The sequence below is a fragment of the Balaenoptera physalus genome (genome assembly GCF_965194825.1).
Source record: "Balaenoptera physalus genome assembly, chromosome: 16".
NCBI classification, from domain to species: Eukaryota; Metazoa; Chordata; class Mammalia; order Artiodactyla; family Balaenopteridae; genus Balaenoptera; species Balaenoptera physalus.
Window position 1 is genome coordinate 29,138,460 of NC_138898.1, and position 27,099 is coordinate 29,165,558.

At 53.0% G+C, this 27,099-nt stretch overlaps 1 protein-coding gene across 3 annotated transcripts in view; it reads left to right on the forward strand.

The window, feature by feature from the left end:
• The first annotated feature begins 4,532 nt into the window (after positions 1-4,532).
• Positions 4,533-27,099, forward strand: part of SIRPA (signal regulatory protein alpha) — a 42,660-nt gene continuing 20,093 nt past the window's right edge. The window contains exons 1-3 of one of the 3 annotated variants that reach the window (XM_082428539.1): positions 4,533-4,747; positions 5,602-5,689; positions 23,506-23,859. In XM_082428539.1, the coding sequence (XP_082284665.1) occupies positions 5,611-5,689; positions 23,506-23,859 (433 nt within the window). In that variant the 5' untranslated portion in view covers positions 4,533-4,747; positions 5,602-5,610. Of the gene's footprint in view, positions 4,748-5,050; positions 5,117-5,601; positions 5,690-23,505; positions 23,860-27,099 lie in introns of those variants that run through there. The other 2 variants (XM_082428541.1, XM_082428540.1) reach the window with 2 other exon arrangements.

Here is a 27,099-nt window from a genome sequence, read left to right on the forward strand (position 1 = left end):
AACCACTGGACCAGCAGCAGCCGCATCACCCGGGACCTTGTTAGAAATGCAGATTCTCAGATCTTACCTGAGACCTACTGAATCAGAAACTCTGGGGGTGGGGCCCTGGGATCTATGTTTTAACAGTCCTTCCAGGTGAGGATGATACCTGCTCAGCTCTGATTCCTGTTCAGCTGTGGCCGGAAGGTGGGGGCTGTGGAGAGGTGATTATAAGGTAGGGTGTGTTGAAGCACAGGCTCAGAGAAACCCTCCTTCAAATCCAGACTCTGCCAATGTCTTAGCATGTGATCTTGGGCAGGTCACTTTTGTAATTGAATAGATATTTACTGATAACCTACTGTTCACTATTAAGGCCCTGGGGCCGAAGTGCTGGGAGAAAACAATGACAACAGCCAACATCTTTTCCCAGATTAACTCATTTCCCTTACAAGAGACCTTTCAGGTCTGGTTCCATCAATCCCTGAATCTGGGTAAGTGAGGCACAGATGGGCACAGTAACCGGCCCGACGGCTGGTCTGAGGCAGTGCTGGGGTTTGAGCCATAGGATGTGCTCCCACGGCCGGGCACTGGGCCCCAGGGCTAGGCTGACCTGCAGCTAGTTAAGGAGATGGACAACATGCAATGCAGATGCACAACGCTGGCAAGTCGTGATGCATGCAATGAAGACAAAAGAAAGTAGGGAAGGAGGTATAGAGCACATTGGGGTGGGGGGAGATGACTTTTAAAAGGGTGGTCTGGCAAGGTGACCTGTGAGCAGAGACCCCTCCAAGGCAGCTTAGAGGAATTATGAGTACCCAGGTGTGGTTTGAATATGTCGCAAAAATATGCCTGTAAAGCACAGTAGATGCTGAACAAACGGGAACTGTCGGTATTATTTGGAGAACTGAGTTCAAATCCTAACCGGCTTGGTCACTCACTAGCTGTGTGTCCCATGTCCAAGCAAGTCACTCCATCCCTCTGAACTGAAGTTTCTGTGACCTCTGGAGATGACCCACCTATGGGTCAGAGAACAGAGCCAGGTACAGTGAGGACAGTCCCTCCTCCGGCCCCCACCGGCTTCTCTCCAGTCCCTCAGCAGCTCCTCTCTGGGGCGGTCGGTTCCCTGATCCAGGCTGCCCAAGAGCCCTTGCTGGTTTTATTTTTATTGCTCTTGCTCCACAGCTGAGGCCTCTAACTCCAAATGGCTCCTCTTGCCCAGAAAAATAGGTCGTTGGCAGCTCCGGCCTCATGACAGGCTTCACACAAAGGTGGCTGGCGGGCCTGCGTGTTGACGCCAAGCCCAGGGTGACGGGAAACGAGGAGCAGAGTCCACAGGGCTGGTGCCCGGCAGCACTGGGTCCCTGCAGGTTCCTGCGTGCCCTGGCAGAGTGACCCTGGTCCAGTCGCTTTCTGTCCCTGGGCTTGTTTCCTCACCTCTGGAGACATAGTGGGGTTGCTAAGGCTTCGAAGACATCAAAGGGCCTGGTACACACGGGGCACCATCACCCCACCTGCGGAGGCAAACTCCAGATATGCTCCCACCACAGTTGCTTTCACATTTGTGCCACCACCGACCCCTTGATGAGGGGTAGACCTTGTTATTCTTATTTCACAGATGAAGAGACAGGCTCATAAAACAAATTTTCCCCAAGTCCAATGAGTCAAATAGGCAGTCTTGACTTCAAGGCCCTGACCCTCCCCTCCACACGCTCATTCAAATCTTCTTTCCACCGATGCTGGACAACAGGGGAGGGACGTGGGCTGACCCCTGGCTGCTGAGTGGAGAACAGACAAGGGTGGGAAGAAGGAGCCCAGGTGGGAGATGATGCAGGCTCAGACCCAGGTGGTAGCAGGGAGGGGTGAGGAGTGCTTTGGTTCTGGATGTGGCGGGAAGGTCCAGCCCGGGGATGTGCTGACACATTACCCCAGGGAGTGACAGAGTTGAGGACCAGTGCCTGGATGGAGCCACCTCTGGCTCCAGCTCACATTTTTCAGGTCTTTGCCCAAATATCACCTCTTCTGAGGCCTCCCCTAATGCTCTCCTCTCTCACTAGCCCTGGGCCCCTACCCTGCTTTATTTACCCTGCAGCCTATCCCCATCCCACAGACTAGCTATTTTACAGACTGACTTGCTTGCCTCACCAGAATGTCAGTTCCTTGGGGTGGGGTTTTTGCCTGTTTTTCCCAACTGCTGCATCCCCAGTGCCCAGCCTGCTATGAAGGGGGGCTGATTCACCTCAATTATCTGCCATAATCTGTGTGACCTCAGGCAAATTGTCCCCCCACCTCAGTATATCCAGCTGCCCATTGGTCTCAGTGACTTCCCAGCCCTGACAGTCAGCCACTGGTGACTTTTATGTGGATGCTGGGTCAGGAGAACAAGACCAGGGCCCCCACGTGGGGCGGAGGTGAGAGTGTTGGGAAGCCCTGCTGGGCGCCCTGGCCTAAGGTGCTACATATAAATAGCAGCTGGTTCCACTATTATCCTTCCCTAATCCGCAGTTTCCTAATCCCGGGCAGGTTTGTGTGTGTGTGTGTGTACAGTGAACAGCAGAGCCTTCTGGAAGCCCAGGCCAGAGGCTGCCTCATCTCTGACCTTCAGCAGCAGCCCCGGGCCCCACTTCCACCCAGATGGATCCGGGTGATGGATTTTCCCAGAAGCCCCACTGGTCACCTTCGTGGTCTCAGTCACAAGTGGCCTTGAACAGTTAGAGACTCCCTACCCTCACCTCAGACACTAGGAGGACCCTAGAAAAACTCCTCATTGGTGTCCTGATTCCACACTCCCTGCCCTCCAGCCCACTCTCCACTTATAGCCAGAGTGGCCTTTTAAACACATAAGTCAGACCATGCTTAACACCCGCCAACGATTTCTTTCCTTCAGAATAAATGCAGGTGCTTTAGCAAGGCCTGCAAGGCCACCCAGCTGGACCACTCTCCCCCATCCTTCACTCGTTCCCCTCCAGCCAAGCTGGCCCCTGGGCCTTTATATGTGCTGGTCCCTCTTCCTGGAACAAATCCCCAAATCCTCACCTTGCTGCCCCTCTGTGATTCAGCTCCCAGCTTCTCGGGAGGCCTTACCCCTATCTAAATGAGTGCACCCTTCTCACTGTGTAAGCTCGACCTTCTGTTGTTCATTAATTATTTCTGCTTGTCTACCTGTCTCCCCACTAGAATGTAAATTCCTTGCAGACACGGACATGGCGTGGGTCATTGCTGTACTCTCCCACCCAAAGAAAAGAAAATCCCCTTGCACTTCAAATACTGCCCAGATCCCTGTGGGTTCCCAAGGACTGCTGTCAAATGCTTGACTTATTTATCAAACGCTATGTGGCACTTGGTACATGCCAGGCACTTTTTAAAGTGTTGTATAAATATTAATTCATCTAAACCTCACACCAGTCTTTTTAGGTTGATACTCCTGTTGGCCTCATTTCAGATGAAGAAACTGAGCCACAAAAATGACAAGGTATTTTCTCAAGTCTACACAGCTCACAAGAGGTGGCTGGCAGGATTTGAACCTAGGCAGCACCCTGCCTGCCTCCTTGTCTTAGCACCATACCAGGACCAGGCACTCGACAGGGAGGCTGGGGTAGGGTCCGGGGAGGTGCGGGAGAAGTGGGGGCTGTCACTGTACAAAGATCTTTAGCCTGGGAATCAGAAATTCAAATCTGGTTTCTACCCAGGCCTTGCTGTGTGGCCTTGGGCAAGTCCCCTCCCTCTCTGAGCCTCAATCCCCACTCAGTTTATAGGACTGGCCCTTCACCCACCCACCTTGCTTGATATCGTCCTAACGGCTTTTTGAAGCCAAACTGGCTATTGTTATTTACAATTAGCAGAGGGTCTTGGTCTCCCTTCCCTCCCACAGTCTGGAGCCTTCTTTGTCCGGGTGACCAGAGGATTCCCACCTGCTATCTCTGGCCTGGCTGCTATTGGGTACACAGCTTTCCCTCAAAGAAGGGGAGAAACAGAGAGAGAGACTGAGAAAGGGAGAATGGTTGCTTTTTTCTCACCAGCTGGCTCTGTCCTGCCTCCAGGCCTCTGGCCCCTGCTCTCCTCCCATCCCCTCATCTTCCTCACCGCCAGCCATCTTCCTGAAGCCCAGGCCTTCAAGTTCCCCCTGGCCCCGCACCCCTGCCTGGGCCTTCTGCACCCCTGAATCAGCCAGCCTTGACAGAGAGGAACCTCGCTAAGAGAGCCCACCTCCCCAGGGAGGCCCGGACCCTTCCCTTCGGGTTTCCTGGCCACAGCCCCTCTTCTACTCCCTCTCCTCCCCGCAAGCTTTTCCAGGCGGTACTGAAGTCCTTCCTACACACACGCTATTTTTGTACCATCACTCTCTCCTTCCTCCCCCCCTTCCCCCTACCTTCACTTACTTCCTGCTTTTCCTTCACCTCGGCCCAGCTCTGAAAGAATCGGGGCCCCTCTGGCCCTCACCCACCCCGAGAGGGGCCTTGGGCTTTGGGGCACAGGGGCAGGGCCACTGGGGAGGGGCGAAAGGCAGGCTCCCCCTTCCTTCACTCCCCCGCTCCTTCGCCGCCTCCAGCCTCCCGCGGCGGGAAGCGGGGGACTGGCCGCGGCCGGAGTCCGGAGGCGAGGGGAGGCCGGCCGCAACTTCCCCAGTCCACCTTAAGAGGACGATGTAACCGGCTCGCGGCGCTGACCTTAGAAAAACAAGTTTGCGCAAAGTGGAGCGAGGGGCCCGGGCTCTGGGCAGCCCCGGCGGCTCTTCCACCGTCTCGCAGCCCTCGCCAGCCCGGCGGCGCAGGTCCGAGCCCGGCTGGCCGAAGGAGGGGGCGAGGGGGAGGCGGTTCGGGGCCCGGGGCCGCCGCGCGGGCTTCTGAACTGTCACATCGTCGGAGCCCGGGCTCTGGGTCCAGTCCCGAGCCGAGCGGTGCGCCCCCGGCGGGGGCCGCAGCCTGGGCCCGGGCGGGGGTGCCGGGGCCGCGCGCGCCGCCCTCCCTCCCGGGGCGCGCAGCCGGCGGGCGCTCGGCTGAGGTGCCGGCCGGGCTGGAGCCCCGCAGCTTCCCGCGCGGCCGGCGGGAGGAGGGGGAGGGGAAGGAGGGCGGGGGCCGTGGCCGGGACTGTGGGCCAGAGGAGGCGAGCCACGGCGCCGCGAGGAGCCCGGGCGGGGCAGGTGGGCAGCGGCGGGGGCGGCCGGGCCCGCTGCCCCTCGCCCTGCCCTCGCGTCGGTCCTCCCTCTCCCGCGCTGTCTCGATCTGCGCGCCGCCTTGCTCACTCCGAGCTCGCTCGCTCGCTCGCTCTCTCTCTCCCCCTCTCTCGCCTCTCTGTGTCTCTGGCTCTCTGCCTGGCTCCCTTGGGTCTGTTTCCCTCTCCTGCCGCTTCTTTCGGGCCGTCCCTGGCTTCGTTTCTCGCGTGCTTGGGGTCTCTCCCCCTCTCCGTCTCTCGATCTCTCCGGGGGGCGGGGGGTTCTCCGAAAATCGCGGCGCTGACGGCGGCTCCTAAGCCGCTCCAGGCGCCCGTACCGGGGAGGTGGGGGCGGGGGGGAGCCCGGCCGCGAGGAGAGGAGAGAGGAGAGGGGGGAGCCTTAGTCATTTCCCCGCTCCAGTCCGCGCCCGCCCGAGCGCGCACTCACGGCCGCTCTCCCTCCTCGCTCCGCAGCCGCGGCCCATGGAGCCCGCCCGGCCGGCCCCCGGCCGCCTCAGGCCGCTGCTCTGCCTGCTGCTCGCTGCGTCCAGCGCCTGGTCAGGTAAGCACCCCCACCCCCCACCGCTGCCGTCCCCAGATGGCGAGTTCAGGCCTCTCAGACCGCCACTCGGCTAATGTCGAGCAGTAATGGGGGAGAGGTGCCCGTAACCAGGGTTACAGATGCGGAAACTGAGGCCCAGAGAGGGACACGACTTGCCCAAGGTCACACAGCCAAGGATGGAACCCAGTCTGGACTCTGACTGTGCGGCACTATGCTGGGCACCCGGACAGACCCAGATGAGTTGGTTCACCAGCCCCTGCCCAGTCTGATGGCGGAGGCAGCCTGTCAGCGGCTTTCAGAGCAAGGCGCCCCTGGCTTCTCTAGAAGCTCTTATGTTTTCCACATGTTTGACTTCAGGGTCTAAGAGAAGGGGCAGAGGTCCTTCCAGTACTGACGGGATGGAACAGAAGCAGGCTGTTGCAATTAGGGAAGAGTGAGCTATCCCTCTTGTGCGCAGAGTAAAACAGTGTTAGTATGGGGGCGAGAGAGGAAGGGAGGCCAGGGTAGCCCTGGGGTGAGCTGCTGCAATCCACAGATCCTGATGTGAAAACACGGCGGATTGTCCCCGTGGTTGCCAAAGCCTCTCGCTGGATGGTCGTGCTCCCTGCTGCTCTCCGGCCCCTCCTCCTTCCTCCTCCCTTCCCCAGGCTTCCAGGCAACTCCCTGCAGCTCAGGTGCTCTGTGGGGCTGTTACCTGTGGCTCTGAGCATGTCTTTTTGTTGGCCTACATCAAACACCTGGCTGTATCCAGCAGGCGGGCTCAGAAGTCTACCGTGTGTTCGCCAAGGGGTGAGGTCACCATTCAGGAGCCCTGCTTCTTAAAGGGGTTTTGCAGCACCCTGAGTCTCCTGGGAGGGGGTGGGGGGTGGAGAAACGGTGTTAAAGGAGTTGTTGGGGGTAGAATGGGAATCTTGTTTTTTTGGCTCCTTGAAGCTGTGTTGTCAGCAGAGGGGTCTCTGCACCTCCCCTCCCCTGAGGAAGGAGGTAAAGATGAGCTCAGTATACACCTCCCCCCTCCTGCATTTGCCTAGAGACTGGTAACCAGCTGATAGCAGTGAGAAAGGGAGAACTAGCAAACAGTGGGTGGAGGGAGAAGTGGGGGTGGACAGCAGCTTCTCTCTGCCCACAGTTTCCCCTGAACCCACACAGGCATCCCCCCACCTCCCCTCCCCCAGTCTTTCAATTACAGTTGGGTCCTCTCTGGACAAGAGGAAGCCCTGATAGATTTCATGGCTCTCTGGTGAGCCGATCGCATCTCCGATCTACTCCTTCCTGCCTGAGCCGGCCATTTACACCCAGCAAAAGTCCGAGGCCCTGCCCTGCCGTCCTTCCTGGCCTGGAAGTGCACGAGGGTCTCTCTCAAGTGCTTAATTTTCCTGAAGCAGGGAACTGGGCCCAAGTTAATTTCTAAATGTCTATTCCAGACCCTTCTATAACCAGGACCCCGTGTTTTTCCATCCCTGGCAAATGAGGGGTGACGCTGATTAACGAGTGGGCAGCTGCCTTTCCCAGGGCTGCCTGGGAACACCAACACCCTTCTCGGGAGGAAATTCTCCCCTTTGGCCTGTAAAAACAATCTATAAAATGGTAAAGGTTAGGCCATAAAACTTCTGTTCCAATCCATTCAGCATCAATAGCCTGAAGAAGTGGGAGCAGCAGAGGGGCCAAAGATTAACTTTGAAATAAATAAATCTTAGGAGGTAAGAATAAACTTCTTGGTTGAGGGTGGTGAGGAAGGCGTGTCACCGCCAGAGCTCAAGCATCCCAGCATCCTTCACTCAGTTCTGCGGGGTCCTGGTCACCCTCGCCCGTGGCATGGAATTCACCTGGTTTGGCTGAAGGATGGGGCTTCAGACCCTTCTCTCAGGGCTCCAGGCATGGACTTTATGACAAAGCAGAAGAGAGGCAAGACAGAAGGGCAGGAAGGTAGAAGGAGGCAGTTGTCCAATTTTCTAAGAAAATGGATTTGTTTGAGAAACTCAAATGTCAGGCTTAGGAAGGCAGCTTTGGATTGAATGACTACTAGTGTCTCTGGCAGAACTGTCAGCCTGGGAAGTGTCACATGATTGCTATGGCTTCACATGATCACTGTTTGGAGGGGGCTGGTCATGTGAATTATCTTGGTTGGGGGAGGCAGGGAAAGAAGTTTCTAAAGATTGCTTTCAGCACAAATGCTGCCAAAGGGAAATTCTGAAAAGAGGCTGGTGAAGTCACCAACCTGTGTTCTTGGAGCCAACGTGAGGCCTGTTTCCTCAAACAGCTTCACGGAGGGAGATTGTGAGGCTGGCAGAAGGGCAAGGGGCCGGGGTGGGGACAGCTGGGCAGCCGGATTCTGCAGCACAGCAGCGGTGCCTGACACTGAGCCTGCAGGCTCCTCACTTGGCCCCACCTAGGTCTGGGGACCTCTGGGACCCCTGCTGAACAGACTTCAGATAAACTCCCATTCACTCCTCGCTCTAACATGGAGAAGGCCAGGCCAAAATGGGGGTCAGGCTTTGGGGGACAGCTGGCCCTCTGCTGAACCTCTCACCTGTCGGAAGAGGGTAGCGTGCTGGTGACTCCTCTGTACTTTCCTAAGTGGTGAAGTTCATCTCACTTCCTCTTTCACAAGGAGAGAAAGGGGGGCGGAGTGCTTCGGCCCCAAAGAGCTCAGTCTGTGGAAGGTCCTTTAAGGCCTTGGTGTTCTCTGGGTACTTTCTTGCCATTAATTATTCCTTTACCAACCCCGTGGAGACTTGTGGTGTGATTCATTCCTTTACTTGCTGTCATCCAGCACGTATGAAGTCCTGATGGGAACCGTGTGTTGAGAGAAGGGAGGAGGACCAATGTTCCTTGAATGTTACCTGTATTCCAGGCTGTGTGCTGAGCGCCTCATCTGCGTAATTCCATCAATCAGCGAAGCAAAGCATGAGTTGGCTGTTATCCCCATTTTGCAGATGAGGAAAATAAAGTCCAGAACTGGGGAAGTAACTTGTCCAAGGAGTAAGTGGTAGGGAGCCTGGATTTTTGAATCTTGTCCTCATGGCTAGGCAGCCTTTGAGGGAAGAAATTCAATGACTTAATCAGGGTTACTTAGTCCAAGCTGAAGAGAGCCAGAGGGGCCCCCGCCCAGCTCAGATGGAGGTTTGTGGAAGGGTTCCTTCTGGGGCAGAAGTTTTTAACTGAGCCATGGTCATTTCTCTGAAAGCGCCCAGAGGATGCAAGCACTGGCAGCCCCTTGGTCGTCATAAACGACAGCTCTGGGGGCAGTGTGGCTCCCGTCAGAGCCCCCGATCTGGGCTGCCGAGCTCTGGAGGCCCCAGAGCTGGAATCTTCCTCCCTGCATCTTCCTGGTGCCCTTTGCGACAGATGGAGAGGGGGTGTGTGAGAGGAAGGCAGTCTAAAACTGTTGTACAGATCCCACACACGCTCGCTTGCTGCTTCCAATGGCTCCATGCGACAGATTATTTTCTTATTTGTAGTCCTGGACTGATGGAAGGTGCCCCCCGCTCCGCCTCTTTTTAATGTGCTCAGATTTCTGGTCTGTCAACACAATTCTAATCATGTCACTCCCCTGCTCAAAACTGTTGAGTGGGTCCAAGTTTTCTTTTTTTAAAAAAAAAACCTACAACAAGGCCTGGGCTCCCTCCCTGACAGGCCCTATTTCTCAGCTACATGTTTTCCAAAGAGCTGACCTGTTGAGATGCTGCTAAACGACCAGGTTTCCTCCCTGCAGCCAAAGCTTTCCTGGCAGCTCAACTGCATTGGCACCTAAGAGACCCTGAGAAGGCCTGCAGTTGTAGAAGCCCTAGCCAGACCTTGTTTACTCCAGGGTTCCCCAGACATATGAACAAGAAACATTGGGTTTGTTTAATGCCCATTAACACACGGCCTAACCCAGTTTGGTAAATGCCTTCGTACAAATCCACACCCTCAGCTGAACTTTCTCATCTCTGTGCCTGCACTTATGCTGTTCCTGCCACCAGAGATGCCCTTCCCTGTATGTCCCTATCTTCATATGTCTGAATCCTACTCAGCCTTCCATTTGTGCTGCCTCGTGTTCCATGGGATCTCTTCCTCCTCTGAACGTTCGCCCCAGGATTTATCTAAGGCTACTTATCACTTTCCCCTTGCTTTATCACATATGAGTGCATGTTTAACTCTGGTTCACATAGTGGTTCTGCATTGTAGCCTCTCCATGTACAGACACAGCATACCCTACTTGGACAATTTATTGAGCTCTGTGTTTTGGTTTCCTCACCTGTAAAATGGAGATGACATCAACAACTGTATTTCAGGGACTAAGTCAGCCAACCCATGTATAACGCTTGAAGCCATGCCTGGCATGTAGTAAGCACTCAGTACCAGTTTACTGCACGTTACATTCAACCAGTGTTGTAATCGTCATTGTTTCGTTCTGTTGGGTATTCTCATCTATGGGAGTGGGACTGATGTTGGTAAAACACCCAGCACAGCTCCTTGCACACAGTAGGTGCTCACAGAACAACAAAAGCTGTTGAGAGTGAACACGAGATTGGCATTTTTCCCTGTGGCTTTTGTGCGGTTGGGGAGGACAAGTTGCGCAGAGACCGACCAGCTGGTGTGACGGAATATTTACTGGGACTGAGCGCCCGCCATGGGCACAGCCTGCCTCTAGGTGTCTCTGTCCGGATCCACAGGGCTGGAATTGTGGATTCCTAGACCTGGAAAGCAGGAGGGGGCCTGAGAGAGCCATCAGTCAGCACCTCTTTGTGCAGCTGAGAAAACTGCAGCCCCGAGGGAGGAAGGGACCGGCCAGGCTCACACAGCAGATCCCTGGCAAGGCCTGGGTGGCATGCCAAGCCCCCTGTCATCCAGGCCAAGGCTCTTTAAAACTGAGCTGTGCTGGAAGTTTCCATCGTTAAAGCTAGAAATCTGACAGGATCCCAAATTCCCTGGAAAATACCAAAGTAATAATAATGGGAAACATTGTTTCTGGCCACTTACTGGCCTCAGCACTGGGCATGTATGATCCCAGTGGTACTCAGTTACCCTGGGTGATGTGCATGGTTGCCATCAAATCCATCTGACCAGTGAGGAAACTAGGCTCAGAGAGACAGAGCAACTTGCTCAAGGCCACACAGTAAGTGGCAGAGTCAGGATGACCATAGCACCCATGAGGTACACTCACTAGGCGTCACTTTGCCCTGACAGGTAGAAACACTGAGGCCCTGGGGTACTGGCGTCCTGCCCTCTTGGCGCTCCTCTCATATTTCTGTCAATCAGTGTATCCTTCTGGGAGGCAGAGGCAGCGGGCGTTCCCAAGATGTGTCTCTGTCCCATACTGAAGAAGGAATCATCTATTTTCACAACTGAAACTGCTTTTCTGTTAACTTGGGCGTTCCTGGGACGGGTCTTTTGATGGAGCCTTCTGCAAGGTGGATTTTCCCTGCCAGGTGTCCTGCCAGGCCCTCAGTCCAGAGAGATGCAAAACAGCTGAGGTGGAAGCTGGCCATTATACAGAATTGGTTCTTTGTGTCTGTAAGATTTCCTGGCACGTCCGATTGGGGACGCAGAGTGTGAGATGGCTGCAGAGTAAGCCAGGAGCTGAGGGAGATCAGGTGCCCAGATCAGGGGGCGATTGGAAGCCAGGAGTGAGGGATGAGCCTGCAGGCTAGGGGGCCGGAGCCGGAGCGTGTGGGTGACAATGCCATGGTGGGCTCTAGTGCCCTCATTCTTCAGAGCCTGCAGTGTCCTCCAGAAGTGGCAGCCCATGCTGGAACAAAGTAGTGCACGGTGTGCTAGGGACCAGCTGAGCTGTGAATCTGTGCTGCCTCTTCCTTATCTTTTTATTTTGGAAAATTTCAAACATTTGCGAGATGAGGAATGGTGTGAGGAACCCCAGCTTCAACACTCATCTGCCATTCATGTTTCACCTGCCCCTCATTTTTCTGGGGGTGGGGGGAGGAGGGAGGATTGTAAAGCAAATGGTAGACATCAGGCATCATTTCATCCATCAATACTTGGATGTGTGCCACTGTCTAACCCTTACAATGAGCCAAAAAGCATAGAATCCTTCATCCCCATTTTATGGATAAGGAAACTGAGATTCCCCAAAGCTGAGTTGGGCTCCTCCCAAGGCCACATAACCGGTGAGAGTTAAATAAAGCTGGATCCAAGGCTTGGTTTACTCAACCACTTTTCCGTCCTTATTATTGTCATTTTAATTACAGATATTCATTCAACAAATATTTTTGAGCATCCATGTGCCAGGGGTGGCTCTAGGTGCTAGGGATATAACCGCAAACAGACAAAAATACCTGCTGTCATGGCACTGACACTCTAGTGAGGAAGGAAAAACAGACCCAAGTAAATATTATGTCAGGTGGAGACAAGTGCCATGCAGAGAACTAAAGCAGGTCGAGGGAATAGAAGGTTGAGTGGGGAGAGAGGGAGGGCCTCTCTGAGGAGCAGAGGCCTGCATAAAACTGAGGGAGCAACCATGAGAATATCAGGGGAAGAGCAGGCCACACAGAAGGAGAAGCAAGTGCAAAGGCCCTGAGGCTGGGATGGGTTAGCTGTGTTCCAGGAATAGCCAGTGAGTCTGGACTTAAGGGAGATAGGCAGTAGGGGAGTTAGGAGAGGTCAGGGCCAGACCAAGTAGGATCTGGTTCACTGAGCACTTGACATTGAACGTGTGAGGTCATGTGATATGCTCATTACTCTGTACATCATCTCATTTAATTCTCACCACACAGTTCTGTAAGATGGGAACTATTATTATACCCATTGGACAGATGAAGAAAGAGAGATTCAGAGAGGTGAAGTGACTTGCCTAAGGTCACACAGCTTATAAGTGCAGAGCTAGGATTTGCGCTCAGACCCCTAAACGCTGTAGCATCCTCATCACTGCTTTCCTGTTTTCACTCTTACCCCCTCCAGTCTCTTTACCCATAGCAGCTGGAGTGAATCAAATCCTCTTTGTCCTTCTCCAAACTTTTCAGTGGTTCCCACTGCCCTTAGAATAAAATCAAACTCCTTACAATGATCCCTGAGACATGGCATTTTCTGGACCACATCCGTCTCTCCAGCCCCAACTAGTACCACACTTGCCTTGCTCCATGGGCTTCAGCCACAGCAGTCTTCTTTCTGGCCTTCATATGCACCAGCTGCTTTCCTACCCCAGGGCTTTTGCACTTGCTGTTCTCTCCTACTGGAACACCTTCCTTGGTCTTTGCTTCCTTCAGGTTTCAGCTGCAATCTCACCTCCTCGGAGATGCCTTTTACAACTGCCCCATTCTAAAAGTAGTTCTGCTTGTTATTCTCTATCGTGGCACCAAATTCGTTTGCACTCCTAGCCATTTCTATATTTGTTTAATTATTTCAGCCCTGTCTCTCCCACTAGAATATAAGCTACATGAGAGTAGGAACTATGTCTGTCTTATTCACTGCTGGGCCTCCTGGGACCTTACACAGGGCCTCGTAACAGTAGGCAGATTAATACATATTGGTTGATTGAAGAAAGATGCTCATTTTAAAAAGGGAGCTCCGAGCCATGAGGTCACACAGGCAGTAACCCTGGTTGGAAGGCAAACCTGTGCTCTAACCATTACACAGTCCTACCTCTGTAATGGGGGCCATGACCGCACTGCAAATCCCTGCCTATCGTGCTGAAATAGGGATCCCTAAAGTATCAGGAAGCACAAAATATCAGTGCCAGCTGGGATGGAGGTAGGGGCCCAGAAACCCTGGAATTGGTACTTAAATTCTGGCTATACAGAACAGCTTGCCCCAGTGTAGACACCCTGGTGAACCAGCAGGCAAACCATGAAACATGATGCAGTTCGTGCTACGCCCTTTTGGCCTTGATTTGGTTTGGAGGGCCTGACTCAGCGCCAGCCTCCCCCAGAGGGTCTTTCATTGCACAAAACTGTGTGGTGCAGTGGGTGAAGTTGTGGTTGGAGTCAGACTGCTCCGCAGCCCTGTGACCTTGGACAAGTGGCTGTACCTCTCTGAGCCTCAGTCTTGCCCTCTGTGAAGTGGGGGTGATGACAGCCTATGTTGCTGGGTCCCTGCGGAGGCTGGTGAAGCCTGTCATGCTCCTGATGATACCCGTGCTCAGTGCTCATTAACTATCATTACTATTACTGTTATCTTTGTGTGATCACCATTTTATGGTTGGAGCTCTACAGAGCAGGTGGAGGTCCTGCTCCATCACTTACCAGCCGGGACTTGGAACTCACTACACTGCCCCTCTGGGCCTCAGTTTCCCCTTCTGTGAAGTGGAGGCTCAGCTTGGCTGCTCTCCTGCTGGTCCCTTCCAGCTCGGATGCTCCAGCCAGGATGCCTCTCTCACCCTTCATCTTGATGGTACCCCAGAACCCCTCTCTAGCAGGGGAGGCAGTGGAGAGGTACCCACTTTGTGGCACATTCCTGAGTGAATCCAGCATGTGCCACTTCTTGGCTATGTGCTCTGGAGCAGGTGTCTTTCCCTGCTCTGAGCCTCAGTTTCCTCATCTGTAAAATGGAAATGCTACCACTCTTTCCTCCCGCACAGGGACTGTTGAGGGTTAAGGGAATTAAGAGCTGTGGAAAGTGCTTTTGTGAACTGCAAAAAGCACTATAAAAGGCATCAGCGGATAGTGTCAGCTTGGGGAAAAATCTTGTCCAGAGACTATCTGCTGTGGGCAGCAGAGTGTGCTGAAACCTTGGCAAATGTCATTTAATAAATGCGTGTTCCTTTTAAGGGGGCCTTTATCTCAGCTGGGAAAATGTGTGTACGTCCTTGGCAGCCTGAGAATCCAGAATCCTGAGCCAGAGGGGACCCAGTCACAGGGGGAAGAGCTCGCACGTGACTGACCTCAGTGTTTGAGTCCTGCCTCTGCCCCTTCCCTGCCTCTCAGGGTCTCAGCTTCCTTACCTGTAGGAAGGGGCTGGTGACAACAGCACTTGCTTCACTAGGCTGTCGTAACAGTTAAATAAATGAGGGCTCCCTGTTATGTGACCTCATCCACACGTTGTACCCATGAGACCGTGGCCGGGCATCACCAGGACCTGTCCTAGAGTAACAGCTGGGCCTGGAGGTTGGAAGGACACCACCTGGGTTCTCAGCCTCTCCAAGCCTCACTTCCGGGCCTCAGTTTCTCCCTCTGCAAAATGGGGAGGTGGGAAGGAGGTCCTTAGGTTGTCAAGGAAGTGGGTGGTTGGTGTTAGTGCCCCTGCATGCTCTCCCAGCCTCACCTGGCCCCCACCAGGCCTGGCAAATATGAAGGGTGCTTACAGCGCACACGTATCCATAGTTCTTTCCCTGCTGCTTTGCAAACAGGGCTGCGCTGCGAGCATTTCTTCATTGCCTCCAGGTCCCATCTAAACCTAGCAAATGCTCACCGGGGCTCTGACCCTCCCTGCCCCCCGGCCTCCCGCCAACAGTGCATACAGCCTGCCCACAGGTCCAGCTCCAAGTGTTCTTGTGCAGACATTGGGGCAGAGCTAGTTCTGCCTCAGAGAGAATCATTAGCTTCTCAGGCTTAAGGCTGTGATCCTCCGTCATCCTCTTCATCCTTAAATATCCACTGCATGGTAACACTGCCCTGCACCGAGTGCTTCCTCTGTGCCAGGAGCAGCACTGAGCTCTTTACACACATTAGCCTGTTTCATCCTAGAAGAGCCCTAGTGTTATTATTATTATCATCATCATCATCATTCTCATTCTATAGATGGGAAACCGGAAGTCCAAAGGGGTTAAGACACTTCCTGGGGTCTCATGAGTGGCAGAGTTAGAATCCAAACCAGAACATACATTCAACAAATGCCAGGCACTGGTATAAACCTGAAGGAAACTGCAGGGAACAAAACTAAGTCCCTTTCAAAGGGCTTATAAGTAAATCTAGGGTAGGGAGATAGATGCTAATGAAATTGACAAATGCTTGTAATGTGTCAGGTGATATGTATTGTAGATACAGGGTGATATGTGTTGTAGAAAAATAAAGCAGAGCAAGGGACATCGAGGGGGGTAGTGTCTTATATACCATGCCAAGGAAGGCCTCTTAGGCCAGAAGGAGGTGAGGGACCCAATATGCAGATATCTAGGGGATGAGAGTGCCAGGCAGAGAGAATGGCAAGTGCAAAGGCCCTGAGGTGAGTAGAGAATCTGGCATGGTTGAGAGCAAGGCTGCAGGGCCCTGGGGGCCACCGAAAGGATCCTGGGTCTCACTCTGAGTACGGTGAAGGGTGCAGGAGGGTTTTGCACAATGGAATGATGTTACCTTAGGTTTTAGAGGCTCCTCTGGCTGCAGGGAGGATACGTGTTACACAGAGGTGAGGTGGAGCAGGGAAGCCGGTTTGGAAGCTGAGATAAGGATCTAGGTGCAGTAGAGATGCTAGGGAGAGGTCAGAGTCTGGCCAGATCTTGGAAGGTGAGCCAGCAAGCTCTGCTAATAGCTGGCTGTGGGTCAGGAGAAAGATGGGAGTCGAGGAAACGTACAGATCTCAGGCCAGCTCTTCCAACCACTGAACATTTGGCCTTGGGGAGAGAGACGTTGGTACCCCCTTGTTTACAGGTGAGAAAGTGGAGGCTTAAAGAAAAGTGACTCTGCCAAGTCACTCCACTAGGGCTGAGATATACAGGTCTTCTGGCCCCAGAGCCCAAGCTATGGACTGTCCTGGCACCTTAGGAGTTTACCTGCTGCATGGAAGGGGCTACCAGGGTCTGCCCTTTCCCTGCAAGGGTATGGACAGTACCCAGTTCTCTGAGTGCCTGGAGTGGAGGTGAAGGAGAAAGTACCCTGGGCCCACTGGGCCCTCCCCCACCTTATTCACAAGGCCATGTGTATCCTCATTTGTGCTGGTTCCAAGTCAGGTGCTAGTTTCCACCGCAGGACCTTGGGCATCTCCACCCAATGGGTACCAGTAGACTGCTCCCAGTGATGACCTGCGACTGAAGCCATCCTTTCAGGTGCTAGGTTAGCCCAGTCCCTAGCCCTTCCCCAGCTTGCTCACAGCCATTGAGCATGTCCCAAAGACTCTGCCCTGGTCCCTGAATTGTGCCAAGCCCTTTTCTCTCCTCTGCACCTTTGTGCAGAGGAAGAAAAGTTCCACCTTCTTGAATGCCTTCCCTTCTCCCCAGCCTCTGTCGGCTTTCAAGATGCAGCTCAGGGACCACCACCTCCAGGAAGTCTTCTCAGATCTCACCCCTCTTCCAAAACCCTATCCCCAAGCCTCTTCTTGCTCACTGATCACCCTGCACATGATCATTGCCTGTGTCCGGGACTCTGTCCGGGGCTCTGATGCATCTTACTTGGCTCTGTGTCCTGTGGCATCTAGGACAGGGCCTAGCAATAGAGTGAGGTTTGAAAGGGCATGAATGAATCATTCTGACTCCAGAGGAAAATCAGTGCCTAGCTGCAGCTGGTGCTCCTGAATCAGAGCCCCAGGCTCCCCAATTGGGAACTGCAGAGTCTACACAGCCATCACCCATGCAGCCCCCTCCTGAATGCATCCTGGGAACCGTCTGCCCCACCCAGGGTCATGAGCTTCAGCAGGGCATTTCCAGGCTGGCTTCTTTACCACTGTGCCCTACGGCTAGCACCCAGTAAGTAGGTGCTCAGTAAAGTTTTGAGTCTCTGGTCAAGGGCAGGACCCTGTGCCAGGGGCCATGCAGCACTTTGCCCACCAGGAGCCAGATTTGAGGGAAGCATCTTCCCTGCCCTCCTTCCTCTCTCACCACCCTGTATGTGCCAGGCATGTTCACCACTGGGTACACTCACACACTCAGGTGCGTGGACACACAGTGTACAAACACAGTGGTCTCCACACACGCTGGGCCCCTGCTCCCCAGCACTTAAAGCACACACACCCTCACATTCACACTCATGTATACACAATTTCCATCGCACACATGCCCTCCCTGCGCGCGCGCGCACACACACACACACACACACACACACACTTGTGCACACAGCCGACTCCTATCCTCCCCTGCCCACACACACATTCTGTGCACCCACATGCTCACACCCCTCCCAGCTATCTATCTGTTCACACCTCAGGTGCAGACAGACCCTCTCATGCCACCAACAGGTTCACACCCACATTCAGATACTCTCCTGGGCACAGTTCATGCCCCCCTCCTGCCCCTGGTCCCTGGTCCTCTTCTGGCACACTTCTGAGCTGCACCAGAGCACATTCCTGCACACACGAGCATCTGATGCACATGCCCACCCATGCACATGTGTGTGAACACTTGTCCTTGGCACACTTGTGCACTCGTGTGCCCACTCCTGCATCTGCCCTCTTTCACTCCTGTGTGCATACTCCCATCCACACTCCTGCACTACACACTCTCGTACACAGACATCAAATCATAACCCAGAAGATACCAAAGGCAGCACCTGATGAGGCGCTGCTGTGTTGGGGGCATAAACCAGCAGCCCCCTGAGGATGGCCGAAAACGATCGAGGTCAGGAAAGGGGGATGCTGAGCTGCCCCAGCTGTGGGGGCCGCGGTGGATGCCATCTTGGCATGCCGAGCCCTGGGCACTGCCAGACCTCCGGCCATAGCCTCCCAAGCCCCGGGCTCCTTGAGTTTGTGGAAATCTGAGGGGTAACCTCCAGCCTGTCCCCAAGACCCCTGCTCTGGTGACCCACTGCTTCCAGGGGCAGGCAGGCTCCCATGCAAGTGGCAGTGAGCCGCCCATCAGGGAAAGGCTGGCTCTTGGGAAATGTGCATTTCAGCTTTGCCTCTGCATCCTGATGAAGCAGCAGGAATCACACCCAGAGATCACAGTGGCCCTGTTTCCCTCCCGGCAAGTTTCAGTTCTAAGTTGATTTGTTTTTTCCATTAGAAAAGCATCCATGCTTATTTTTTCACTTCTGATGAAATTGTTTTCATCTTTTCTTAATCTCAAAAACTACACGATTGTTGTAAAAAAAAAAAAAATCAAAGATATTTTTCCAAGTCCAATGGTCAGTTTTCAGTCCCCACCTTATTTCATCTCTCGCACCCTCCTTGGCCTATTCGTGGAGGACAAAGTGGGCCCGGTGGGGGGAAGCAGGTCATGGGGAGGGGGCAGGAGATAGGGTCAGAGATGCCAGCAGGAGTCCCTTGTCTAAAGGGTTGGGGCTCAGTCCAAATGTAGCATTGGAGTTATTTCTTTAAAGTCTATCTTGTCTGCTCGTGTGCAAGCCCCATGAGGCCAGGACACAGCCGTTCTGCAGCCCTGAGCTGAGGGCCTGGCTCACAGGAGATTCTGGTAATTCATCACTGTCCACCCATGCTGTGAGCTCCCTGCATCCTGTGGACAGAGTTCCTCTTACAACAAGTACAAGGGGCAGTTCCACCCACTGTGCTGACTTCTTCCATTAGATAACTTACTCACGTGTTTTATTTCATTACTTAATATTTTTCCAAAAGCAACAAATGTTCACTACAAAAAAGAGAGAGAGACTTCAATATATTATTGCTGTAAAATAGAAAATATACCTCTCCCCGTGTCCACCCACCGCTGGTGCCATTTCCCAGTCGTAACTTACCTTAACATCGTGATGTTTATCATTCTAGGCCTTTTCTCTAGACAATTTGATCACTCAGTCTGCAGATACTTATTGAACATCTGTTCTGCACCAAGCACTGTATTTTCTTATTACAAAATGGGATACTGTAAATATTCTTTAATAGGCATCCAGTTTAGAAAATCTGAAAATACCCAAAATAGAAGGAAAAAAAGGAAAAACCCATTAGATTCATGATCCAAAGAGATTCATGATCCAAAGAGAGTTGTGTTTTATAGCTTTGTATAGTACCTTGCAGTTGTTTATTTATACGTAGTTTTAGTTTACAATGTCATGATCATACTGAAAGCAGTTTTCCTGCTTTTTTATTGCACAAGTAATACAAACAGAAGACATAAAAGCAAAATCCCTTGGAAGTCTACTACTCACAGTTAATTACTACTAATCTTTAATATCAGATATACATTTTTTTCAAAACTAGAAGTTTGGGATCACACTGAAAACATCACTCAGGAACTGACTCTGATTTTGTAATCTATTTCTGTGTCCATAATTGTAATCCTTACATGTAGGCTTGGTCATCATGTGAGTTCGTCATCAGGGGATCAACAGCCTCCTTTTCTTGGAAATTAGAATATTTCCAATTTCTTATTTTTATAACAACACCTGAATGAATGAAACAAAATGTTTGCACATATCCTTAGTAACCTGAGTATGATTTTACATATTTATTCACTCATATTTTAACATCAAAATGTTGATCACAGTTATCTTTGATGGTATTCTATGAGATTATTATTTTCTTTTTATACTTTTTGTTTTCTCTAAATGCTTTGCAATAAACAGATTTTTATTTGCTAACCACAGTATCATTTAAAATTATGCCATGCAAAAATTTCCAGACTACTACAGTTTCACAGTGATGGTTTTTTATGGCTACCTGTAATTCCATCTAGTGGACAGGCCACTGTTCACTTAACCATCCCCTGTCATTGGCCACTTGGGTTTTTTCCCAACTTTTTCAAGATCATTACATGGGAACCCCACTCCATATTCGGGGTCATGTCCTCATGGAACAGCCCAGCAAAGGCTGGAGAACAGCTTTCACACCTGTGGTACCTCCTGCCACACTGCTTTCCCGAAAGGATGTGCCAGTCTCCATTCCCACCAGCATCATGTGACGATGTCCAGCTGCCCTCCTCTCCCAGAGACAGTTCAGGCTGCTAAACCATCGCTTTCTCTGCCAGGAGGGCAGGAGAGAGCGGGAAATGGGTTTGTCAGTGATGCCAGCATGATGACCCCAGGCCCAGAACCGCAGGAGTGATTTTTAACAAGGCCGATTCCCAGAACAGAACCTGCAGAGAAGAAGAAAAGCAAGCAAGCGAGGGAAAGACTCTGCTGGAAACACACACACACACACGCAGATTAAAATAATATTTGGCACTTCTGTCGCACTTTTAAAATTCTTCAAACGCTTTATAAACACTAGCTAATTAATTAAGCCTCCTAAATCTGGCTGCAGTTGGTGGAGAGAGCTTGAGAGGAGCTAAAAAAGGCGGTGGTGGGGGGGCAGTCCCACACAACTCCAGATTTTATTGTCGCCTCCTGGCTGTGACTGCAGGCCTCCGGCTGCAGCCCAAGAATAGCCCTGCCCCAGCCGCAGCCTGGCTCCACACCTCCTCTCCTGCTCCTGGCTCCCTCGCCAGCTGCTGACTCACAGCCCTGTGCGATGGTATTGATAAGGATAATAATAACCATCATTGATTGCGTGTCTATGGGCCAGGCACAGTCCCGGGCTCCAGGCTCGCCATCTCCCAGATCTGCCTGTGACAGTCCCTTTAACAGATGAAGAAAGAGCCTCAGGGAGAGGATTTGCCCAGGAGCAAGTGAAATCCCTCCTTCCTTCATTAATGCGTTCGTTCAACGTGTATTTATCAAGGGCCCGGTGTGTGCCAGGCAGTGTTCTAGGTAGGGGGCTGGAAACACTTCCTTGTGGATCCTGCATCCTGCTTGGGGGAAACATGACAATCCAGAGAAAATCAAGTATATAATAATGTATCTGTGATCATAATGGGAACAGAAACCAGCACCTGTGCTGCAGGCACTTACGTCTGACTGTGTCCTCATGACTATCTTGGGGGGGTGGGTGCCAGTACCGCACTTTGTGGAGGACGGAGTGGAGGCCCCGGGAGGGCGGGTGCTGAGCTGGCTAAGGGGGGACCGTGCTCTCACCCGAGCCTGCAGGCCCAGCGCGCATGCCTCCTGCCGGTGGCAGTTCTAGCCTAGTCTCCAATGTAGAACGCAGACCCTTCGGGAGTGGTCCTGGCTGGATGCTCTTGGCAGCTGTTGCTGCTGCCTGGGATCTCTCGGGGCCCCTGCCTGCCTCTGTGGGCCTCCTCCGTGTGCCTCTCACACACCTGGTCAACAGTTCTACCCCAAGCCCCTGTCCTCTGCAGACAGTGGTTTCTTCCCTGCACCATGAGGGTCAGGCTGTCCTCAGGCTGCCACTCTGCATTTCCACTCACTGGCCCCGAGAAACGGGCAATCCCTGGCATGGGAGTCAGGGCTGGGACCACAGGAAGGGGATGAGAGGCCCGTCCTGAGGCCCTGGGCTTACCTGCAGTGAAGGAGTCTGTGGCTAGGTAAATTCACAAGGTCTCTCTCCAGCTCAGCCAGAGGTGAGGGGCTGCTCGGGGCATCAACTGCAACCCTGTCCAATGTACAAGGCAAGGTGGCCTCGGTCAGGACAGGACAGGGTCACATCGAGGGTCACATCAAAGGTCAACCAGGCAGAGACCAGTTGGCGCATCTGCATCTCTGCCAGTCTGCTGCCCCTCCGTGTCTCTGTCTTATTCTCTCTTTCCCTCCGCCTCCTTCTCAGTCTCTCACTCCATCTCTGTCTGTCTGCCCCTCCCTCTGCCCATCTCGGTGGTTCTCTCTCTGTCTCTGTGTGTGTGTGTGTGTGTGTATGTGTGTGTTTCTCCAAGGTCTTCATGATCTGTTCTTTCTGCCCAGCCCACACCTTGTTCAGAATCGAGGCCCCGGCTGCACCTCACTCCGAGCATCTACAGCACCTCTCACAGCATCTTCACCAGGCCCGTCCATCTTCCTCCTGTGTCCCCCTCCCTCCCAACCTCCTCTACTGGGAGTCCCTGTTCATGTGCCCCAGTCCTCTCCAATTTGGGGCCAGGTCCCTCCCCACCGCCAACCTCTAGGACCCCTTCCAGCTGTCCAGCCTGGGAGCCCTTGAGGCTCGACCTGGGTCCAGCCCCTGTGTGTCCCAGCATCCAGCCCAGGCCTGGCCTGAAGGAGCATTAGCGAGATCTGGTGAGAGTGAAGTTTGAGCAGCTGACCCTCCTCGTTTATTCATTGTGTGATGACAGTAGCTTCCCCTGTGCCCAGCCTGGTGCTAAGTGACTTCTGTGTGTGACCTCATTTTCTTTTCAGAACACACAGAGGCCTGGGGGTGGTCTACCCATCTTGTAGATGAGGAAACTGATACTAAAGCAATGCATAAACTCAGGTCATGGGTGAATAAAAAGCGAGCCAGGTCTCAAACCAGTTCAGATGGCTCCAAAGACCAGACCCTTCTTTTTGACACTGTCCTGGCCTAGGCATGTTGTTTGTTCCTCCTAGAGATCCATGGAGATGGGGCAATAGTAACTGACAGATGAGGAGACTGAGGCTCAGAGGGCAGTAAAGGGACCTGCCCAAACTAAAGGCGTCACGCAATATCCAGTGTGCAGGTATTGAGCATGCTCACAGGCCTCCCTGTGGGATCTTCACGGCCGCCTGAGTGATGGCCAAGGTCACACAGCAATAAGCCTTGAGCCGGGACTCACACCCAAGTCCTTGTACTTCACAAGTCCATGGCCTGGACAAGCCCCAACTGCTGAGTACTTTTCCAGGGCCTGCTTCCTGAGCCAGACCCAAAACAGAATCTAAGCTCCTTGTAGAGTCCCCCTGCACACCATGCTGCCACCGACCTCTGAGCCTTTGCCCAGGCTGCTCCCTCTCTCAGGAACACTGTGCCCCTTTCTTTATTCCTGGTAAATTCAGATTTGAATTGAGAGCCCAGTTCAGACATGACTTCCAGAGCGGGCTCAAGTACTCAAACCTACTCTCTGCCACATTATTTAAGCTCTCTGTGCCTCACTTTCCTCTCTTGTATTAGGGTCTCAACGTTACAGGCTCATTGTGCAGGTTACATGTGATACACGTGCAAGGTGCTGAGTTCAGGTGTGGCTCATGGTGCACGAAGTCAATGAAAACTTGTTGTTGATAAACACTTGAGAAAACCTACAGGATCACATAAGGATGAATAAGTAACTGGATTGTGTTTCCCTCCAGGAGTTGCAGGTGAGAACGATGTGAAGGTGATTCAGCCTGAGCGGTCAGTGTCAGTTGCTGCAGGAGAGACGGCCACTCTGCACTGCAGCGTGACCTCCCTGCTCCCCGTGGGGCCCGTCAATTGGTTCAGGGGCACAGGGCCAGGCCGAGAGTTAATCTACAGTCTCAAAGGAGGCCCCTTCCCTCGAGTAACAAATGCTGCAGATACTACAAGGAGAAACAACACGGACTTTTCCATCCGCATCAGTAACATCACCCCAGCAGACACTGGTATGTACTACTGTGTGAAGTTCCGGAGAGCAAGCCCTGACGTGGAGGTTAAGTCTGGACCAGGCACTCATCTCACTGTGAGTGGTGAGTATGGCCTGGGTCTCCTTTGTCCCCCTGGTCTGTGACAGCAAGTCAACAAGAATGCCCTCCACCCTTTGAGAAAAAAGAAAAAAAAAAAAAGAATCAAGTGCAGCAGTGGGTGCTTATATCATGATCTGATTTCACTCCCTTCTACAGATCAGGGAAACTGAGGCCTGCAGAGGTCATGCTACTTGCCAAAGGCCCCACAACTGGTAAAGCTGGGAAAAGTCTGGAACCCCAGTCTGCCTGGCTCCACAGCCCTTGCCTTTTCCATCCCGTCTAGCCCTTTGGTTCCAGGGATGAGGGAACTGAAAGTCTGAGTGACTTGCCCCGTCACAGCCCAGGTATCACCTCCTGCCTCCAGAGAGTGTTCCCCTCAATGTGGCTGAGTCTTCTCTTTATTTAGCACCTATTGAGCACCTACTGTGTGCCAGGCCCTGCTCCAGATGTTGTGGAAGCAGCAGTGAACAAAGCAGACAAGGGCTCTTCTCCCATGAAACTTATGTTCTTTCCCCTTCCAAAGAGAAGTCTCTCCAGGGCAGGGTTTCTTTATTTCCTATTCAGAAACATCACACTGAGAAGAAATTCTTACAGCACAGGTTCAGTGTTTACTCTGATGGCCTGGGCTAGAGGAGATGCCCAGAGGTTGGGTGTTTCCTGGGGGTCTGTTGGGAAAACCCTCCTGTGATTCAGGGACTGACTCACAGAGTCACTGAAGGCTCCCAGCAGAGCTGGGTCATCTCAGAATGTCCCTCCCCAGGAAAGAGGTTCCCCATGTGGGTGACTTAGGGGCTGCCCCATTGAGGCAGCAAAGGTGCTTATTTAGAGTTTTCTGACAAAGACCCTGGATCCTCTTTCTGACTCCTGAATCCTGGACTGTGACACAGGAGGGACCTTTAGACACCATCCTGTGCAACCCCCAACGTACACATGGGGAGCCTGAGGTCAAGACGTGACAGGGACCTAGGCCACAGCCACATGGTCAGTGAGGGGATCCTCCCAGAACCCGATCTGATTCCGGGCCAGGCTCCCTCCTGCACCACCATTGGAACTGGTTTCATGGAAGAGCCTGGCACATAGAGGGGACAAGATAAAAGCTCCTTGAATTAGCCATTGAACAGGGAGCCTTTTCATAGGTTTCCCCAAGGTTCAGAATGCCCCTCACATTCAGGCCCTGAGGCCCAAGGTGACTGGGAACCTCTCCCTATTTTTAGCCACAAATCCCTCATTCCATATCAGCACCTGGAGCTGCCCAGTGTTTCAACAGCTGCAAAGCGCTCAGCATATGGAGACAGCGTCTGTCAGTCTTTTGTTGACAAATATCAAGTTGTTCCCAAACTTAGGATATTAGAATAGCACTGCAGTGGATAATCTTGTCCTGCATCACTCTACTCAAGTGGGAGATGCCCGCTGGAAGTGGCATTGCTAGATCATGGACTATGTGTATTTTAATTTGTGTGGATATTGCCAGATTTCCCTCCTAGATGTGGTAGCAATCGAATCTCCCCATTACCCCTGGACATAGGGAAGGTGCCTTTATCCTGACTTTGCAGCTATTACTAAACTTCCCAGATGGTGGTTCCCTTGCTCAGCCAATCACAGCTAGTAAGTGGCTCCTCCACCACTCAGACCAGCTGCCTGCCAGGAGGCGGCTCACCCTCCTCTCCAGGCCGCCTGCCCAGAGGATTCCCTGGATGAGAAGGGGGCGAGGGGAGGGGGCCAGGGAACAGCAGCCTGACAGACGCTGAATCTTCCTCATGGCCTTTGCTCCCAATGACCAGTGCTCAGAAGGAAGGGCTGTCTGTTTTCCCTTCTACAGATAAGGACACTGAGGCTCAGAAAGGGGTGTGGCTGGCGAGCAGGTAGGGGAGCCAAGACTGAACCCCCAGCACCCTGACTCACACCCTGCTCTCTGCATACCCCGCTGTGCTGGTCAAAGTGTAGAGAAAGCTTCAGCCCTCTCCTATAAAATCCTGTATTGTTCTGTTCTTCAGTAATAACTATGAGGAAAAGTCCTGTGTGAGAGGCAGGACTACCTTTACAACCAGATCAGACAGATACTACAGTGTCTCATGATGTCCTGAACGTGTTCCTAAAAGACACACTTAAAAGCACCAGGAATCGTTTTTCCACCACTGTTGTGATATTGCTCCTTCACTAGACCTCATGCGGGAGCAGCTCCAGGAAGTATAGCGTGGACAGCACAGAGAGGGACCACTGCAATCCCAGCAGCACCATGCACGCCCATTCCTGGCTCTGCAGACTGAGGAGGAGGAAGGGGAGGTGTTCCCTAGCAGGTGCTGGGGGCCCCGCGTGAGCAAGAGTTCATATTCTAGACTCAGGGGTCAGGAGCCCACGTCTTCCCTTGTTGCTACAGGGTCCCCAGGCCTGGGCACTCAGAAGCCACTCCTCCCTGTAGTTGCTTGAAGTCAAGAATCTCAGAGGGAAAAAAGGGGAGGGTGGTGGTCAGTGTGGGGGTTTGTGAAGGTGGGGGCGCTTGCTCTGCTGATGGACATGAAAGCTTGGAGGCGACAGGAAATACTTCTGGAACACGGTGGGCGGGTGAGGAGACAGTCCCTTCATTTCTCTCAGCCTCAGTTTTCTCATCTGTAAAATGGTGATCATCATGTTCTCCTTTCAGGAGAGTTGGAAGGATTTGAGGTGCTCTGTCTAAATCACCAGCACAGAGTAGGGGCCCCCCAGTCGAGGCTGTGACCCAGTTCCCTGTACTGGGCCCCATTTCCTCACGTGTAGAAAGAGGATAATCACACAGCCTTTGCAGGATGTCCTGAGGGTACAATGACCTGGTGACAGGACAGCCCCTCAGGGAGTGATGGTGCTGGCCTCCCAGGCTGTGTGATCTTGGGCACGTCTCAGTTCCCTCTAGTCCTCAGTTTCCCCATCTGTGCAATGGTGGTAATCACGCTGCCTTTCAGGAGTCTTTGATGATGGAGAGGATCTAGGAAGCCCTGGATGGAGTGGGCTGGGTGTCACTGAGCTCAGTGCACAGCAGTGGAGAGCCTGGTCCGAGCCCCCCCCTGCCTGGGCCCCCATCCCAGCTCTGCCCCGTCCCAGCTCTGGGACCTCTGACGAGTCCCTCTCCACACTAGGGCTCAGTGTCCTCGTCCATCAGTGACAGCACTGCCCTCACAGAGCTGCTGCAGGGACTGAATGAAGGATACATGTCGAGAGCTTAGAGCAGAGCCTGGCACCCAGAACGTGTTCCACCAACGTGAGCTCTGA